The sequence below is a fragment of the Protopterus annectens genome, chromosome 1.part2 (genome assembly GCF_019279795.1).
Source record: "Protopterus annectens isolate FY-2018-M chromosome 1.part2, PAN1.0, whole genome shotgun sequence".
NCBI lineage: Eukaryota > Metazoa > Chordata > Ceratodontiformes > Protopteridae > Protopterus > Protopterus annectens.
Window position 1 is genome coordinate 1,114,453,936 of NC_056727.1, and position 20,739 is coordinate 1,114,474,674.

Genomic DNA, 20,739 nt, shown 5'->3' on the forward strand with positions numbered 1-20,739 from the left:
ATACTATAGAGCACACCCAATGGTCCTTGTTCAGAAGGAGCAAAATGGACTGAAACATGGCCACCCGGAACTTGGTGCGTCTAACTGCTGCTTAGACAGACTAATCCAAAATTTGTTTACTGGGATGGTCCAGAATTTCCCATTTTCAGTGGAGTCCCTGGCAGAAGAGCTCCACATACAAGACATTTCACATACAATATAGAATTTACATTAATAAAAAAAAAAGACAGTTAGTACATATTATTGGCAGCTTACACAATTGGTGAAGTACACAAGTAATTAATTCTCGCATCAAAGATATTACACAAGCAATACAGTATATATATATATATATATATATATATATATATATATATATATATATATATATATATATATATATATATATACACACACACACACACACACACACACACACACACACACACACACACACACACACACATAGCTTTCAGCTAGCAAAATTTATACAGGATACTTCATGCACTAGGTGCAAAGCAGATACAGAAATTAGAGACTAGGTACTAAACTTTTCACACTTAGGTGTAATAACGGAGCGATGGGCTAGTTCTGTTGCATGAATCCAAGTCTTTGGATACTGTTGCAGGCAAGTGGTGGTATGACATTGAGGTAGGCTGCAAGAGTACCTGAATGTCTTGCCTGGTACTATGGTAGGTCTATAAGGGTTAGGAAGATACACAGGCGGGATCAATGGTAGGACAATGAGGGAAGTGGACAGGCTGGAGAGGTGGATGTGACAGGCTGGAGAGATGGATGTGAAAGGATGCCATAGTAGTAGTGGGGGTGAAAATAGTTGTGATGGTTGAAGTTGGGTTATACGAGAGGATATGTGGCATTGGCACATGTGCACAGCCAAGATGAGGAGAGATGTTTGAGGTCTTGAAGAGGGTTACTGAGCAGGTGGAGCCAAGTGTTGGGGGGGGGGGGGTTCCAAAGTTTTGCGATGGTAAAGGAGTAAAGCATCTGGCCAGGTTTTTCTACATTTACAAGTAGTTCGTTGTTGGATCAGAGTGGTCTTTTAGGATGGTATAAAGTATAGAAAATAATCAATCCATGTGACCTGCTCTAGGAATGAGTTTGAGAGCTGTAGTTAGATAAATGTGAGATAGTTGGGGAGTTGAAGCCATTTTTGGTTGTGTAAAGCAGTGGTGGGGTAAGGAGGCATCAATTACAAACTTAGCAATTTTGTTGTACAGAGGACTGAATTTTGGCGAGGAGGGGGGCACCATAAAGAAAATAAATAAAAAAGCGCACTAGAGAAGAGGCAAGGGAAAGTTGGGCTGATGCACCGAGTAGACGTTTGTCAAGAGTGCACCAAGCTTTTGACGAGTCTTTGACACTGGACTGGATGTGCAGGTCAAATGTGAGGTTTTAGTCAGTCTATGATTACACTGTACTGAGCACATAACTCCTAGATGTTGATGGTGGTACCCCTTAGGGACTGAATGGTGAAGTTTTGTAAGGGGTGTGGACTTTTTGGGGCAAAGATTACTTGTCTGGTTTTCTTGGGGTTCAGGGCAAGACAATTAGACATCCAAATATTGGTGGAGGTGAGGGTGTTTTGGGTTGAGTTAGTGTAGTTCTGCAGAGTCAGTGGAGTCATCTGCATACTGGATGACCGAGCATTGACCCAGTGCAATGTGGAAGTTAAATAAATACGCTAAACAGAGGTGGGCCTAAAATGGAGTGTTGTGGAACACAAGTGGTGGTGTTAGGAAAGGGAGAGTTCTACCATTTAGTTGATTGTTGCCAGTTAGTGAGGTAATTAGTGAACCAGTTTTAGAGTTTGAGGTGAGGTATCTATGTTAGGAGAGTGGGATATATATCAAAACCTTTAGAAAGGTCAAGAAAAAGATGCAATTTTACCAGCATCATGGGTTCAACTGAGTGTCCATGAAGGATGAGGGCAGTGGTGGTACTATGTCCTGGCCTAAATCAGTGTTAGGTGGGGAGAGGATGTGGTTGCGAGTCAGATGGTGAAGTTGAGAATAATTTTTCCAGAATCAGAGATGGGTGACAGTATAGCAATGCTGACAGGGTGAGTGAGTTGGCAGAGATTTGCAGGTATTTTACTTGGGTCTGGGCAAGGATTACTACTAGAGCCTGGGTTAGTTGAGAAAGCTCCAGAACTTTTTGGGTTTTGCTGGTGTTGATTTTGTAATGCAAGGTGGTGTCCTCTTTTGTTCTGTAGTGCAAGGCACTTAACCTGGTTTCAGAGCACTTTGTATTGTGTGAGGTCAGATGGCTTTATTTTTCTTTTGCCAGATTTTTCATGATACGTCTTTGCGTTTCATGCGATTGCTAGTGGATCTTTGGCATGGTTGGACTTTATTCTCTTTTGTCTAAGGGGAGTAAGATTAGTATGCTGAGGAAGGTAGAGTTGAACTGCTCATCAAGTGGAAACAATTTTAGTGCATCCCAGTTGATGCCAAGCAACCTTTGGGTTTGGTTTTGGCTAGATAGACAGAACCAGGATTTCTCTGGTAACACCATACTGATGTTTATTAATTGTTGTGTTACATTCACATTGTACAAAGGCCAGTAAGTGGTCACATACTACTGGAGTGTACACAAGTGGATGTGATCTTATTTTGGTTGGACACCAAAATCCAGTCTAGGATTGAGCCATTAGTATTAATTTTATTAGGCCTGGTTATGGAGTTATAGATCAAAACAATCTTGGATTGTAATATCAGTTAGTCCATCTGGTCTTGAGGTACTGACTAGCAGCTTTTGTATTTTTATTGCTGCTACCTCCCTCTGACTGGGAGGATCGTGGATTTTCCTGGATACAGGGGACAGAAGGGAAAGGGAATATAGCCTCTGGAAACAATCCTCTGCACACAGGTATTTTGTTAAACTTGGCCATACTTCCTGGTGCAGGTATAAGAGGCACCCCCCAGACTGCTTCCTGAGGAAGGCAATGTAGCCTCTGTTCAGGAGTGCTAAAAGGGTCCATCAGAAAAGGAATACCTAAACCCCCAGTTTTGAAGGCCTCCTCTGCCAATTGGAGGTCTGCCATTATTGCTCTTTCCTGCTCTGGAGGTAGCTACTTGTGCATGTCCTGGAGAGGACACTGCGATTTCTTGAACCACATTGTGACCTCCTCTTTGGTTGCTAGAGGAAATATGTTGCAGGGTCAAACACTTACACCCACTGCAAAGTCTTCCCATCCTTTGCACACCTGGAAGATGCCTTTCCCTGTGGGGCAAAGGATGAACTGAAAATAAGCATTGACAAGAGGACTTTAGGCTCGCAGAAAGACAGAGCACATCCAGGCACATCTCCTGTCAAAATGCCTGAACCCAAAGCCATGAGGCTGCTTCTGTAGCATGCAAGATGAGCCTCATGGATGAGCTGGCAATTGCCAACTGAGGTCACAGAAGACTGCATTTCACCAGTAATGGTCCCTGTCAGAGAGCTGGAAATCTCCACAAGTCAGTGTTCCTCCAGACTGGTGGAACTCAAATCCTATCACATCTTCTGGGGAATCGGCTCAATCGTATCACGCTCTTTCCACACCTGCTGAGACACCAGGTAGATAAGGTAGTCAGCAGGTGGAGTGACCCAGGAGGTACACGGGCCAGTCCCAAAGGGCTCTAGAAGCAGACTCTTCAGGGAGCCAGGTTTTGGGTAGAACCACCACTCTTCTGCCTTAGTATCTTAAAAAATACCTCCAAAGAGGACTTCATTAGGTAGTGATTTGGGAGACCCTCCTCCCTCATTGAAGGTTGGTGTCCTCAGATTCTTGGGGGGGGGGGGGAGAGTCCAAGCACTTAATCCTGCATGTTTTCCTCACAGAAGTTCAGTGGGGGTGTTCTGGAGAAGTGTTGGAAGAAAAATACCTGGCTGGCTAGACTGGAAGCTTCAGGCAGTCAGTCCCAGTGGAGTGACGTACAGTAATTAGGATCATGGGACACAGTCAGCAGAGAAATCAGGGTTGGATCGAAGCAAAAAGACCCACCTGCTCTGCTGGAGCAGAGAACACCCTCTTCACGACCTCAAACACCAACCACTCTGGAGAGAAAGGAGCAGAGAAAAAGGAGTTTCTGGACCACTACTTCCCCCAAGGGCCAGACACCTGAGGTGGAAGCCACAGCCAAGCTGACCAAAGCCAAAGCTCAAACAGGAACATACTGCTCTGAAAACCAGATCCAACCTGTAAGCTTTGACTCGGGTGTCCTGATCCAAAGACTGAGCCAGCACACACAGTAGTTGGATCTGAAGACAATCTCTTCAGATCGGACACAGCTGGACTTGCAGCACTCAAACCACAAGTCAGAGGGGAGACCAACATATTGTGGGGGAGTGAAAGGACATAAGTTACTGACCTGAGGGGGTAGGAATTGTGATGACTCCCTTCTGAAATGCTCTGAATTAGCTTATCCACTTCAGTGACATTTGAGTGAGAGTCAAATACACAGGGATTTGGAACACAGCCCTAAAAAAGGCACCACCACTGTACAGAGCACTGGGTGTACACAGAGTAGACAGAATGAGGCAGAGGCATCCTATCTGAAACCGTGTGATCCTCCCCCCCCCAGACTGATCTGAAGAAGCAGCACTAATTAAACTGGCTCCAAAGATGGTCAGGTCCCAGACATAGTCCGATCCAACTTATTTTTTCTTCCTCGCCTCAGAAGTGGAAGCCACCAAGTCAGAGGATCTGGATCTTGGAAACTTTGGATGAAGGTGACTAAACTCAAATAGTCATAGCAAAGGGAGTAGGCAGAAGACCCTTCAAAAGTTAGTTTATTCTGCCTCTCCACAAGAGCTCTGGCATTGAACAGAGCAATTACCAGAACATTTTTCCAAATGAGAAGGACCAAAGCAGTATACAATTGTTGGAGAGTCAGTGACATTGTGCCCATGTGACCATTTTCAGGAATACCAACAGGAACGATGGCAACACATTCACCAACAGAAGCCAAACAGCACACAAGCACCACAAACTATATATAAAATTTTTTTTTTTTTTTTTTTTTTTTAGCAGAACAGAAGAAATACCAGCTATGGTATGTCCAGCTCTAAAAGACAGACAATCTAAATACGAACCTTAGAGACCTTTGATCCTCCGATAAATTTCTGTTACTAAATCTACAAAACACTTGGAGGCTCTGTTCCAACAAAATTTCCAGGTTTTGGAACCAGCTGCCTCAGCATATGATGAAGCTTAAAAAAAAAAAAAACACTCCCTTTTAAAAGCAAAGCCTCAGACAATACCTCACCATCCATTTATCTGTCCATGCACCAATCCTGACTAGTGTCCTTACTTCAACTATTTCAAGACTAATTTTATCACTTGTCCCTCACTACCAATCTTTAAATTTACTCCAGGTACAGGGTTTCTTTCCAGCTTTTGCACTGGCCAATATTACACTTGCTATAGTCCTACCATATGCATGGATTCCACTGCAATTATAATAGTTTCTTACTTGACTAGTTTTGTAATCTACTATTTTTCTTGTGTATTTACCTCGTTTAACTACGATTCTTAAATTTACTTTTTATAACTTTATTAAAATGATTTATAACCTTATAATCTATTATGTTTTACTTTTGGCGCTTTTCTCCCTGGGTCTCTTCTGAAAAAGTGCTTTCAGCCCAGTCGGGTTGGACATTATCTGGTAATGTACATATAACCAACTAACCCACTAGTACCAAACTAGTGAAAAAGAGGTATGCCACAGACACACACTATTGCACCAAACAAAGCCGAAAGGTAGTGGAAAGGAAAAAAAAATTCCCCACTTATCGTAGCTCAAGAGCCAAGGTGACATCTGTGCACGAAAGCAGCAAACAAAATCTGAGGGTGGTTGGGCCTAGAACATTATTGTTAATAAGGGAGCTACAGTTTTTGGTGGCCACCAGTTTGATCCAACTTGGCCATTCTGAGTCCCACTGGTTGCGGAATGTATAAAAACGGATATTAGCATGAACATTTGAGAATGGACAAGTGGCAGAATAAAAGATTCTTCTCAAAGTTGTCAAAAGCTTTCCTATACTTGAGGGAATAGATTAATCATTAGGATGTAGTTTAGCAGCAGTTTTAGTACTCAGTCTGAGGTTATAGGAAAACAATTCTCCAAAGCAGATAAACGGCTGCAGACAGAACATACAATACATTTGCTGGAAAATGAACTTCATTCTGATCCTTTACCAAAAAATGAGTTTCAGGAAACACCCTGCATTCAGTATCTTCCAAGAGAAGACCCTTAAGCATTCTTCCTCAAACCCCCACTCTGACCAAGAATGAGAGGCAGAAATAAAAGGAACTTTTCTGCAAGAGTAGGTATGGGTCTTAGTTTTCCATTCCCTAAAACAAGAATCAACACAAGCAAACATTACCCCAGGGTTAAGGCTCTCACCACCTGGAAAACTTACATTTGAAGGGTGAACCAGTCTAGTCAGTGAGGGGTCAGATGAGAATCACCATGACATTGGTCTAGAAAAAGGTGCAAGATAGTCTGCAGTGTGAGCATTTAAAAGTCTGCATAAAATTCAGAAAGTTTAGGTAGGACTAACCTAAAACCGATCCCCATGATAGAGTAACTAGAAAGGTTCTGGTGTAGAATAGTTTGTGGTGCAGCAGCTAGTTCTACAACCCTTGTTGCAACGTATGGAGTACTGGAAAGACTTGTCTGGTGGGGCCAGGGGATTCCCCTGGAAGGGAAAAGGATTTTCCATCAGATTTGTCTGAGTATCCACTTCCAATACTGTCTGTGGCCAGGCTGCTGGGCTGAACAAAAGCTGAAGGGGGTGGGGGAAGGAAGAGGGATGGGACACTATTGGCATAAGCTGAGGGGGGAGGAAGATGGATGGGACACTATTGGCATAGCTAGGGAAAGGAGCCCTTTTACTTGGTTTGGACACATCCTCTTGTCATTTCCTTTTGGTACCCAGACTCATAAGGCTGAGATTTTGCTTTGTTCTGCCATTTTGAGCTGGATATCTCATTATGGTGGAAACTGGGAATTAAACTTTGTAGATACCCCATGCAATCAAGTTAATCATCCCATTGGTCCTGCTGCTATTAAGTTTAAACAAATTTAAACTCATTTTGAGAGAGTAAGCTTGCTTACAAACCCAGCATTTCTGAATATTTAAAAAAAAAAAAAAAAAAAAGAGAAGCAGATGTATTTTTAGAAAAAGTGCCTGCATCTTCCAAGACACTCCTCAAAGCACGTTTTCAAGTCACAAGAAAAACACTTCTATTCAGTAGGCAAAGATACAAAGTCATCTAAACTGTAAGCACACTGCAAAATTCCGCACATGAAGCCCCGATTTAAAATTCTAGAGACCAAATTACTAGACTAAAACCAATTTTCCTTAAGGAAATAATTGACAAATTTTTATTTTGGTGCTGATCAGAGTACAACTTGTTGGTTCACTAGCATGCAGTTTTATAGACAAAGGCCATTAACAGAGGAACATCCAAATATTTGGAATCTCATCACAAACCGCAAATCACAAATGTAGCTCCAGACTGCTTCCAGGTCAAATACATCTCTAACCCTAGCTAGCACCTGTGGAAAAGGCAAACACTTGCTTGGGTTTTTAAGCATGTTCATCTCCTAAAGATTTGAAAGCGGATGTGGACTGATGCAGTCCAGTCTTTAGAGGTAAACGTTTTCCCAACTATGGGGCCACCTTCTCTTATTTTGAATACCCAGTCTCATATTAACTAAATCTATTGACCAATGAAGCATCAGCCCCATGACAACCTGTTAAGTCATGAAGTTTCTTACAATAACTGCCCTAGACAAAATACCTGGCAGAGATCTCTTACCTTTGACCTCTTGCACCTATAGGTTTGGTTGTCCCCTACTAGAATCAGAACTTAACAGCCCCAGATAGTGCTGCATCCCCATGCTTTAAAGGGCTGCAGGCTTATACCATAGAAGACAAGGAAAATGGCAAGTGGTCTGCCATCCAGTTTAAGGCAACAGGATTTATATCTGTAGGCCAAGGTACGTTTTAAGTGCAACTGGATTGGAGGAGGGCTGCAGATGTACCAGAATCTATCAAGTTAGAGGAAGAAGAACAAAAATACTAACCAAAATATACTGGCACTCTTAAGCCTCACTACAGTGAGCAGATTGTAGAACAGCACAGTTACAGTATCAAGTGAAATTAAATTGTCCAAATAGTGGCACACAAACAAAATCAGAAACATTTTAGAACAGCATGAGTATTTAGAGATCTCCCTGTCAGAAATGAACACAAAAAATGCAACTTTACAGTAAATTAAGCTAAAGTAGTGGTAAATATAAATGTGGAAAATGCAATATTTTCGGATAAACAGGACATCTAGTCTTCAGCTACCACAGAACTGTTTCCTAGTACAATTCATGGAAAAAAACTTTAGAAAGCCCCATAACTGCTTAAAAGCAGTAGTACATGTATGGTTTAAAAAGAGTAGAAATCTAAAAGGAATTAAAACAGTAAATATACACTTTCAGAAAGAGGAATGGAAATTTCCAAATGGATCTTTATAGAAGCCAAAGTCTACAGTGCAGGCTGCCAAGACGACCCTGCAAGTTCAGCTGTAACCAGAACACAGAACTGGCCTTCCCAGACAGGAGTGGGGTTTCCCTGATGGGAGGGGGCTTACACAATCCCCCATCACAAAGGGAAAATGAAGGGATTCTGGGTGCTGAAAGTCAGCCATTATGGGTTAAAAATCAGAGCCCAGAACCCATACACCACTACAATGCTCAATCTTAGTGCAGGAAATCTGGACAAAAACTAAAATAATGACTGGATGTGGGACAGACCTAAAAAAAAAAAGTCATTGTGCATTTGAATCTGAAATGTGTTTGCCATGTTGTGACTATTTGCTGGAGATGGGGGGGGGGGGACCAAGAGGTAAAAGGTCGACAGATGCAACTAGTTTGGCAATCATTTATGCAGCCTCATTCTTCCAAAAAAACTTTGGGGGGGGGGGGGGTAGTTAAAAATTAGTGCTGTCCACTATAGTAACAGACCTCGCAACTTTGTAGAAATCCTAAGCAAACTGATGTGTACTGCATCTTTTAATATTTAGGCCAACACAGCTTTCTTTGCCATGGTCAGAACACCCAACAGCTGTAATACACAGAAATTAAGTGGCTGCTATATACACACATTCTTGAAATAGCAAGTAAACCTCTAACAGAGGTGACAGATGTATTACCATTTAGATAATATCATTAAAACCCCCTTAAACCCCCATCTTTCAGCAAGCTGAAAACTACAGCACTTGTTAAAAGTGCACTGGAACACTCATTGAAGTATTTTAGCTAATGGGAAAGCATGGTTTCTGCTGTTTACACACCTCAGCTCTAGTGGGAGCAATTTGCTAGTTAAGGACTGCAATTGAAACAGAGGTAGCACAGTAGTGCTTGGTGCTGGCAGACAGTCATCCAAGTCACTGGACTGAAGCTAAAACTTCAATTTAAAGCTTAAGTCTTGTTGTCATCCAATACTTTCACTAAGTGAAAACAATCTATTAGCACATCAAGATTACATGTGAACACCTCTGCAAATGTGTATACAGAATACTACAAAAGCAAACAAGGTGTTCATGTCGCATAGTACAACATGCCTTCAAAACTAGTTGTACTCAATAGCAATCACATTACTAGCCATAATTAATGTCACATCAGTGCACTTGACCCATCAGCTTGTAACAGATTCCTTGCATCCAACATGGAAGCTTCCACCAGCATTTACCCATTAGTTTATTCCTACTTATGGGGAAACGGTTTAAAAATGTGCAAGTTAAGCTTATGACATCTACTATCCACAAGAGAATCAAGCTTACCTTAAAGCCATCTGGCTTAGGGAATACACTTTGTGGAAGAACTGGGCTGTCTGACGTGCCATTAACCTGGAAGCATTTCTGGACATTTACTTCAGTTTCGGTAGTCTCTGGAGAAATTTTGTAGCCAATGCCCAATGGTTTTCTGAAGCCATGCTGGAATGTAATCACCTGACCTGTTAAAAATAAGTAAAATTTATATTACATAACCCCACCTCAGTCAGCTTTCACACAGAAATATTCAAATCACAGGACTAAGGCCAAGCCATAAAGCCATAATAGGCTTCAACTTGTAGTCATGGGCAATTCCCACATCTGTCAAGCAGCTTGAGCCCAGCTCCACAAACTTGTTTTTCCCAGCTCTAGGGCAGTCTTCAGAGCTCTCCTGAAGCAGGTATGATCTGTGGAGTCAAACTCTGGTCTTAATTTTTAGAAATACTCAACTGCAGTAAATAGGATTTTAACTTAAATGAAATGCAGTGCTGGAGTCCATTTAAAATAATGGAGCAATTCAAGGCTATGCTACTGCAATTCCACAAACTGCAGTCATCATTGTGCTCACCTCATCCCTCCAGAGCCTGCAAGAAGCTAGTCCTTGTATTATTAGTTTGTCAGAGCCCTTCACTCTCAACCTAAATTTGCTTAGTTTTGCACTTCAAAATCACTTTTGTTCTAGCCTGAAATGCATTCCTCTAAAAAGCATCTTCAAGTTACTTTTGCTAGTAATGCAAGTCACATACATCAGAGCCTTTGTTCTAGACCTTTCCCTAACCCTACAACTCAGTACTGTGCATAAAGCTATACTTATCCACCCCACCCCCTGACTCTTACAGCAATCCTTTAACAAGGTTTTAGCAGGGACATTTTACTCACCAGCTTTATTGCAGTACTTTAAACCAGAAAAAGTAACGATGGAAGACATACAGATCTCTACACAAAGAAAATGTGCAAGCTATCACACTGGAAACGGGCAATGCAGCACACTCCTAGAAGCGGTTATCTTTAGGACGACTCGCTAGAACAGCTTCAAACAAACAAGGTCCAACGTTTTGCATGACTGAAAAAAGGAAATGAAACTGAAACGGACATCTCTCCAGCAGCATGTGTTACACAAGATCTTTCAGGGAATTACTTCAGAGGAGCAACCAAACCCACTCTTACAGAAATGGCCCAAGCAGGTTATACAAATGGCAACTAGAAAAAAAAAATAGTAGTACTTGCCATTTAGATACCACACTATGTGGCAAACACTTTAATACTAGCAAATGTCCTCCGTTACAGTCTGTTCTAGACCCAGAACTCCAACTAGACCACCAGAAGTCTCTAGATTTTGTTTGATAAAGAAACGGGAAGAGGGCCAAAGAACAACCCCCCCCCCTTGACACTTTCAGTGCAGAGAGCAAAGTGCCAGATTCATGAAATTCCAACCTTTAGAAATCACCTAAAGTGACAATTGGCAGCAGCCACTCTGTAGTTTGGTCATAAATGTAAATTTGTCATCCTGGCAGTAATTGCCAGAGATCAGAAGGGTGAGATTTCATCCAGACAATTTCAGTTGTGCAGCACTTATGCCATGGTGCAAGCGACACCTTCCACATACCATGTGGAAGGAGAGGAAAACTTAGCTAGAGAAGAGCACAGTTTCACATCTAAGTAGTCACTTTTCCAGTCTTCCTGAATCTCAGGCCCCTCTCTAAAGCAACATTAGTTATGCAGATAAGGGCAAAGACTGACCACAACTTCAGCATTCACTAGAGAGTATGCAGGCTGTGTTCAGACTGCAATAAAAACTGCCAAGGATTATCTGGTCTAAAGCATGCCCTCAACTTTACAGTAGAAGGGTAAGTAGAAGAAATTGCTAGAACAATCTTATCTGAAGAACTCAAACTCATGTATAGTGCCTTCACAAATGTATGCAGTTCTATCCAGTACAAGGATAAAGCACAAGTTATTTTCTACAAATTTCTGTATAAGTGACCTTACTACTACTCTACACAGTCCAGTATAACAGATGCATTTTAAATTTCATTAACAAAAAAGTAAATCACTGGCCATTATGAACCACTTTTAGCTTCAGCCCATAAAAGAATTGGTGAAAGTAAACTCTGTACCAATATATTACATACACTGCATCTAAAATGTTGTTACTCTTTGGGCTACCAGACAGAAAATGGTAGGGCATAAGGGTGAAAGTCAAAAGCTTTACATCCACCTTCCTTTTAACCGTTACATCCACCTTCCTTTTAACTGTTTTGGTTTGTAAACAGCTTATGGAAGTGGTCTGGCCTATACAGAAGCAGTTGCACTTAGTTCAGATTATACTTTCAAAATGAGCCATCAGAGAGGAGCCCAGAGTTTGGAGCCAAGAATGTAAGCTGTGATTTTCCACACTGTAGTTTAGTCTTGGGTTAGCAAACCAGGGAGAAAAAAAAAAAAAAAAAAAAAAACAGTATTTACGCAAGATAGGAATGGATTTTTATGTCTAGTTTAGACAGTATTGAAAGGTTTCAACATAATGTAGCTTAAACAGGAACAAAGATGTTAGAGGTCTACTTTTTACTTGGCTAGCCATTCGCTTAACCAACTACCCTTGCTACTAATGGCTGGAAAAAGGTGGTAAAGCTACATGTTCTGTAGAAACAGATTTGCAGGCTTTTTGAGGCACCAGCTAACTATTAAAAGGCCATATTCAAGTCGGGCAAATAAGGTCTGCAAGGACTAAAGGAAATGTAGCTAAAGGTGCATCTTGTGGACAACAGAAGCCTGCCACGTTGTATCCCCTCAGGTGCAGAGTGTGGTCAAATATATGGAAGGGAAATCAGGTTTCATTAGGAGTCTTAGTTTTTTGGGTGCATCCTGCAGAACATAACTCAGAGTTTGTTAATCCAAACAGTTGAGATTCTGCTCCTGTTGTCATTGTAGGGAGAGATGTTGAAGAGCAAAATCCAAATTCTTAATCATCCCCCTGACAGACACCTGAAGACTTGTCAAGGGAATTCCAGAAGTGAGCATTGAAGTGTCTTCAAGGGAGCCAGAGGCAAACCTTGAAACCAGCTGACAGCATTTTGGCACTACCCAGTTCAAGGATGGCTGCACTATAAATGAAGCCTTGTTAGATCCTTACAGTGGCAAAGGTTGCTTTTATCCAGCTTGACAAATTACTTGCCCTTAGAGAAAGCAGCTACTATACTGTTTAAAAGATGGTTGTAAACAGACTTTAGGATTGGACATATAGGTCAGATGTGAGGCACTGCTTGGTTTGGTTGACATCTCAACTGCACATATTTTTGCAGAATGTCCAAATGTCTAATTCTTGGTCCATTTTTTCATAAAATTGCAGTTTACTAGCAAGTAAAGACTAAGAAAGTAATGCTAGGCATTTGAATTTGAAGACTTTATACCCTTCAGAAAATGTGTAAATGCAAATCTATTATTCTATCAAGTTTAAGTTTGAGAAAGCAATATTTAAAAAAATATCCCTATTTTTTGGGCCTTTGTCCTCCCATTAAAATGGCTCTGCCCAGATTTGTTGGTCTAGGAGGTTGAGAGGTGTGTTGTCTGGGTCACAGGTGTTTAGTACAGCTTTCCATACACCAAACTATGGTAGTAGATGCAAGGTTTTACCAGACCTAGCAGGGTCAGTGGAATTAGTCAAGTAGGGTTTTGCTGCAGCTTTATTTTCTTGAAGCAGATTACTTCAGTGCAGTTCGCATAGAGAGCTAGAAGATGAGAGTCATTCCAGAATTGTTTGTGCACATTAAGATGCTTTCCCTAGTGCTCGTTTGGCTAGGTTCTCAAATGCAGAATCTTCTTGAGCCATGAAATGGCTCTGGCTTCCATTTGTACCAGGCAGTATGTTCTGAATCTGCAACACATGGGATGCAAATACAGCTGAAGTACAAGAAGCCAATTTATGGTGGAGAGGTGGGATTTCAGCATTTTGGACTAATGAAGGGAGTTTTTGAAGTTTTAGTGATAGGTTATGCAAGTCACATGAGATGGGACAAGGATCACTACAGCAGGATGGGAGAGTCAAGTAATGGTCATTAGATACAAGGGTGCAGACCCAAGCTGGCTCTTACACTAGTTCAATTAGATGAAGATCAGGACTGTAATGCCATTTGCATGAAGTCTCAGTAGGTTTCTCACTGGATATTTCTCTATAGATGCAGTAGATAGATTCTAGTCCCTCTTCAAAAAATGGAATGAGGTCAAGCAAATGGCTAGGTGGACCATGGGAAGAAGTGATTCGAGTAATCAATTAGTCAGTTTAAGGTGGCATTAGCACCAATAAATATGCATGTTTAGAACTTAATGTTACTCCCTCCAGTCTCATCTGGTATGGCAAAGCTATAAATTATAGCCTTTGAAGAGGAGTGTTGATGCTACATTTGAGCCAGGATTCTGTCAAGTAATTTCACATTACCCTTAAAATGGTTAAGGTGTTATTTTGTTTAGTATTGGTGAACTCTACCATTGCAGCAGAGAATGTCAGTTGGAGCTCTCCAGGCAGCACAGCAGAATGAAAAAAAAGTATGGGTAGGAAGTAGAGAGCTGTGCTGGCAGGGACAGGGACAAAGCAGAAACTCAGGAAGTTTAATGCTCCATGCTGATGCAAGTTATGGCTTCCAACATCTTTTGGACAAAAAGAATGGTGTCATTTCAGGACACTAGGTGTACACAGAGAAAGGGGAGAAATACAAACCTTAGCAAAGCTATTAAAAATTAAGTTAGACAGAAAATGAAACAAAAAAAGGGAAGAGGTGTTGCTTTCTCTGAAAGCTAGGGCAAGGATGGAAAAATCTGAAGTTTACAGCTGCACCCAAAAAGCTGGAAGGAGCAGCATGTATAAGCTTATATACATTAGCAAATGGAGGGGTACACCATAGTAGTATATTGCTTACTTGGGGATAAATATGATGTACCCTCCCACGTCCAGTTGTGAAGATGCAACTATACTAACAATATGGCAAAAGAGGAAGGTTGAAACACCAGAATTTGTACAAGAGTATTCACATCTTTAACACCCTGAAACATTCAAATCATGCACCCTGAAACATTCAGATCAGGACGTCTGCATGATGGAGAGAAGCTACTAAACAATGGTATCAAATGTGATCTGTACAAGGAGACTCAAAGTGGGGAACTGCAATTCATTAACCTCACTTTGGTGAATGGGTTGAACCCAACTACTGTATGCAGTGGCATTAACAAAGTAGTGATTCGCTACATCTTCACTTTCTTGAAGCAGAATAGACATGTAATGGAGTGGGAAGAATTACTAGTCTGCACTATGGGTAAATAAAGCAATACCTGCATGGAGTGGTTTGTAATACAAGGTACTGAGCTAAAAACCTACAGCTCAAGTTACTTTGTGCCAAGTAGTTTATACACTACATAAAAGTTGCAGCTGCTGGTTGGGAAGACTTTCAAAAGCAGTGCTAAATCAGTACATATAAAAACAGAGTGGAAGGGCTACATTTAGCAATCCTAAAATGAGTAACTGAACAAGATGCAAGTTTAGGGTTAGGATAAAATAGTTCAGTAGAAGTTTCAAGTTTAAAAGTGGAGTTCCTAAGCTTAGTTGACAGCATTTCCAGATAGGAGGCAGCCAGACTGAAGAGTCATTAAGGGCCATCTGACTACCCTCAACCTTGAGTGGAATATGCCAAAAGATTAATCTGAAATGGGACAGTACTGAATTAGAGAATGAGGCAATGGGAACCACTTGCGTAACTGCAAGAAGCACAAAGTTAATTAAGATGGTCGAGAATAAAGAGCAGAATGGAATTTTTTTTTTTTTTTTTTTATCATCTCCCATAAAAGTGCCTTCCCTGCCAGAAAGGGATTGGCAGTTTTAGTTTTGCTACATTGAAAGCAGGCAAATTAAATGGAAAATGCCCAAGTTTAAGTTACTCAATGCTCATTTTGGTAGCAAACTGGGACCAACTGCCCGGATAAGTATACAATGCATCAGATCAGAAAGTCAGTGAAATTGTCTTTGGTCCGATTCTGTACTGCCCAAGTGAACTGAAGAGTTGCAGAAAAACTTCTGAATTGCATGGTATTCATAGTGATCCTAGCAAAACAGCAAGGGGTTCAGATTTAACGGTTACTTTAAGACTACACAGTTAAGGCCACTGTACACAACTACAGGGGGTAAAAATCAAAATGGAAAGAGGAGTCAGACAGATTGTGAGAAACTTGTTACAGCACCAAGTAGTTGCCTCTCCTGTAGGGCTACTAAGAGTGGTCATGGCAGTGGTGAAGTGTTGTGACCATCATGTACAGGGTTCTGGGTTCAAGACCTGCAAGGGCTGTTCATTTGGGGTTGGGAGGGTGGTCTAATGGCATTTGCCTTAAACACAAGGTGCTGGGTTTGAGTCTCACAAGGGATACTTGGCTAGGCTAAAAATGGCTCGCAAGGGCAGTAAGCCTAGAACTAATCTGTGAACCTGAGGGGAACATATAGAATTGTACACAAAATTATAAGGGTTGGGAGAAAAGGTTAAGACAAAAAAATTACCAATGTGGTGGAGGAGTACATGACTTAGTCTATCCAAGCATTTCCATGCAAATATCCTGAAGTAGATTGCAAAGAAATCCTCCCCGACATTCAGAGGGGAATGCTGGAGGCACAAGGAGAAACTAGGATCATGGTTTCTGGAGTGTGCAAGACTGGATGGAGGCACTGCAAGATGCGATTTGGCAGTTATTGGGTGTAAAGTCTGACTACAAGGCCTTGACTACGTTAGCAGCACTCACAAGGCATTCCACTTTCCTGGAAAAGGTTCAAGCAATAGAATCTGTAGGTGAATGAATGAGACAGATGCCATTTGAGCCTCTCATTATCCCTGTGAAAGACTTCTCATGCCATTTCTAGGATGAATTATCGTTTTCAATGGGAGAAAACCAAGTCCCTCAGAAAATGACTAATCCTCCACTTCTATTTTGGAGGCTTTTATCACAGCCTGCAGCTTCCCTGGTATTCGGCCTGCTGCCTCTTATAAAGGAGATTAGGACTTTATACCAAGACCTGACCCAGCAGCTATAGCTTTTGAAGATTTTATGGTCAATATCCTCAAAGGGGTGAGGCTATAGTTTTGCTTCTGCAACTTGCATGTTTTAGAAAGTCAGGCTCTTCTACTGAAGTTTATCCTGACCAACTCTGATGTGTTGGCACAAGTTCTCATGATGAAATGTACACTGTTAATGTAGTTTCTGAAGTCAAATGTGTTCAACTATTACTTCCAGGGTTGCTGCAGCTGGGTTTAAGCTTGGTTCTTAGCCAAGAGGTCTTAAAAGAATTTAGACCTTCTGCTACAGATGCCATCAAGTGTGATTGAAGGAGGAAAACTAATTAAAGGAATCTTCAACCCTCTCATATTTCCATGAGATGTGGAACAGGCTCAATACATTTGAAAACCTTCTTGCCAGGGGATGCCGGCTCATCTGCCAGGACAACCTTGAAACTAGTTCTGGATCTTTCATTCCAGAACCAATTTGTAACAATGACCAAGTGTAACACTGGGAAAAACTTGGTGCTAGGAATAAGCAAGCACTTTTGTCTGAACTCAGACTTGAAATCAGATTCCTGGTTCAGGCAAAAGCACTCTCACTTCACAACTTAACCCTACTTCACAACTTAACCCTTCTTCCCAATTTGAGTTGGAGATTTACAATATGTACAATTAAAAAATAAAGTAATCTCTGTGGTATCCCAGAAGTCTCGAAACAAAAACAACCCAACCCACTAAGTATAGTGGGTCCAAAACCAAAAACAGTGTAAGAAAGTTGCGTGGAAGATTGTCCATATATCTCCAATTAATCACTGTATATTAATCAGATCAGACAATATCTAATTAATCACTGTATATTAATCAGATCAGACAATAGTAGAAGTAGCAAACTTAAACTAGTCTTAAGTATATCCATCCACACCTCTCTCCATTCCTCCACCCACCTCTCTCTAGAGGCAAATAAAAAATATATAATTTTACAGAATTACTAAGTGTTCAAAAGTAATCCAAGCAAGGCAGGTAATCTGTTTCCAGTTGAAAAATCCTTTAAGTACACAGACAAGCGATCAAAGCAAAACAAGATAGAGTAGTTTCCTCAAGTTTTCTAATAGATTAGTACTAGGCTAACTGCCCTTGCGAGCCATTTTAAGCCTAGCCAGTTATCCCCTGTGAGATTTAAATCCTGTACCTTGTGTTTGTAAGGCAAACACCTTAACCATTAGGCCACCCTCCCATATAAATAAATTTATGCATGTGTATGTACACACACTTCAGTCAAGGGAGTGGTTTATTGTGCTGTAAACAGAGTGCTCTTGGTACACATGTTAAATTCACATCCCTTCCCCCATCAGTGTAGTGGTTAGAGCATATGCTTTGTGAGCAGTCATTCCCAGTTCGATCCTCACTGTAGCAATTTTCCATTTATACACTGATGGGGAAGGGGTGTGAATTTAACATGCGTACCAATAACACTGTTTTACAGCACAATAATCCACTCCCTTGCCTGGTAAGTAGAACATCACACACTTTTATATTTACACAAGATAGAGAGAATTTAGAAAGCAGCTTGTGAGGAAACTATTACACTCAAGTTTACTTGGATCACTTGTCTGTGTACTTTAAGGATTTGACTGGAAACAGACTGCCTGCCTTGCTTGTATTACTTTCGAATACTTAGTAATTCTGTACAATTATATATTTTTTAAATTCTCTTCTTTGAGTTTTTAAAGTTCGCTACTTCTGCGTGGATTTTCAGTCCATATATACAGATCAGACCATAGTAGTAGAAGTTTTACAGTACGTACAATTACCACATTCCAAGTGTTTAAACTTATGTGCTGGGATCAGTTTTTTCGGGGGGGGGGGGTGTTAAGGCACATTCCAGTATGCCATTGTAGAAAGGTGGATGTAGAGGCAGCAACTTTGCTCACCATCCATCCATTTGCAAAATGGAAGCTGGATTTACTTTCCAGGTCCAGAGCTGGCTTTGCTAGGTCTGCCTTTCAGGTTGGAGTGCATTTGTTGCTTTTTAATGCAACAAAAGTGTATTGTAGCAAATTTTGTTGATGACAGTAAATGCTTCATGCATGTCACCTACTTGCAAGTGAACAGTAGCAGTACTATCTATAACATCCATTTGCTCAAATCTGTGAATAGGGTTTAAATTCAGACCCCATTGAGAAAAAGTGGGGCACAGCATGCCCAAAGACTAGGTGAAATCTTTTTGTAGTGATATTACATTTCAGCTGTGGTAATGGTTCCAGTGCTGGCTTTCACAGATGGTATTAAAATTTTCTGCTCTTACAATCTCTTTATGCTGCAGGCAAAGACTGCAAGCCGCTTAGAGCATCAAAGAGGTGGTTCTTTGTTATGGCATCCTAAATTCTATTTGTTCAACCCTGGATTGAGAACAGAATCAGTAGGCATATGAAGGGTAGTCTCTCCCACATGCCTTGACCAGTGGTGTCAATTGGCCTGGCCCCCCTTTTGGAGAAACTTACAAATGGTATAAATGCATCTTTTCTGTGACCTGGCTTTCTGATTATGTTCAGGTGATCCAAATGAAAGCCTGGCTTGCAGCATTTACATGAAACATGCCTAAAATTAGTTCATTCCTCCTCATGTATGGGTTATAGATCCTGCCCAAGATCAGACTGCTGCTTTTCTTCAGACTAGGATCCAAGTAGAGCTCCTCCCACTACCCACAATGCCCTGCACTCCAGACAACCTGCTCAGAGCTTACCTGCTCAGAGCTTGCCTCCCCCCAAATAGAGAACAAAGGAGGAAATAAAAAAAAAAAAAAAAAAAAAGACTAACCAGGAATAGGTCCTCAAGATAATGCTCTCCAGGTAGTTTACAGCACCAGGAAGGGGGGGTGACAGAGTGGCAAGGTGGAGGAGGAATGAAAGACGGTACATTTAAGTCTATCCATATGTGGGGAATGAGTGCATCCACCTATGCAACTCCTGGGTGGTCTCCAGGAAGGATATGCCAGAGCACTGGCCAACTGAACGAATCCTAGCTCCAGGAAACAAGATACCATTTATAATGCAATACAAAATGTATGAGCCTTAGACCATGTGGCTGGTGCACAGATATCAAAGGAGGCCCTGAAGAGAAAGTGGATGAGGTGGACACAGACCTAGCAGAGTGGGTCTTTGGAGAGTGAAGTAGCTTTAAGCCATTATAAAATGGTGATAAAAGTGTAAACTTTGAAACTGCCTGACCTAGACTAGGAGAGCAAATACCCGATCTGACTATCTGAACATCTAAAGAAATTTTGGGAACAACCAACATCCGTTAAATAGTCAAGATTGGCTTCTGTAGCTACCTTGGGCATGAAAGGGTTTGTACAAAGGGACACCATCATTGGGGGAAAATGTACAGGTTAGAAGACTAGGCACGAATCTCCAATATGTTCTTGTGGTTTGTCACTTCAGCAAAGAAGTCTTCCATGAAAGACGGACTGCAATCACCCGCCAATTCAAAGGTTTCTGGGTTAAGTTCAGTTCTGCAAAGCCAGTGAGATCCCAAGGAGAAATCCTTTACTGGAGGCCTGAGGAGGAAAATACCTAACAAGAAGGCCTTGCATAATTTGGAAGCTGAAGGGCATTTAACACTGCCAGAGTGAAAAATAGAAATGGCAGCTCTAACTGAAGTTGAGAAAAACTGGCCCCTTCATTGAACACCTGCAAGGAAACAGAACTTCTTAGATAAGAGCTGAAAAGGGATAAATGTCAGCTTTAGAAGCCCGGAAGACAAGCCTTTTCCCCAATTGTTACCATAAACTTTGCTAGCTGAATCTGACAGGGGAAGTTAAGCCTGGACCAATGATGACTGAAGTGGAGAAACCAAGCAAGCAATTTCAGGGAGGATGACCCTCCATCCAGTTAGAAA

At 41.3% G+C, this 20,739-nt stretch overlaps 1 protein-coding gene across 1 annotated transcript in view; it reads right to left on the minus strand.

Moving 5' to 3' along the window:
• Positions 1-20,739, minus strand: part of LOC122792253 (digestive cysteine proteinase 2-like) — a 266,381-nt gene that overhangs the window by 223,034 nt on the left and 22,608 nt on the right. Inside the window, exon 4 of the mRNA XM_044060003.1 lies at positions 9,827-9,999. Within this exon, the coding sequence (XP_043915938.1) occupies positions 9,827-9,999 (173 nt within the window). The remainder of the gene's footprint in view (positions 1-9,826; positions 10,000-20,739) is intronic.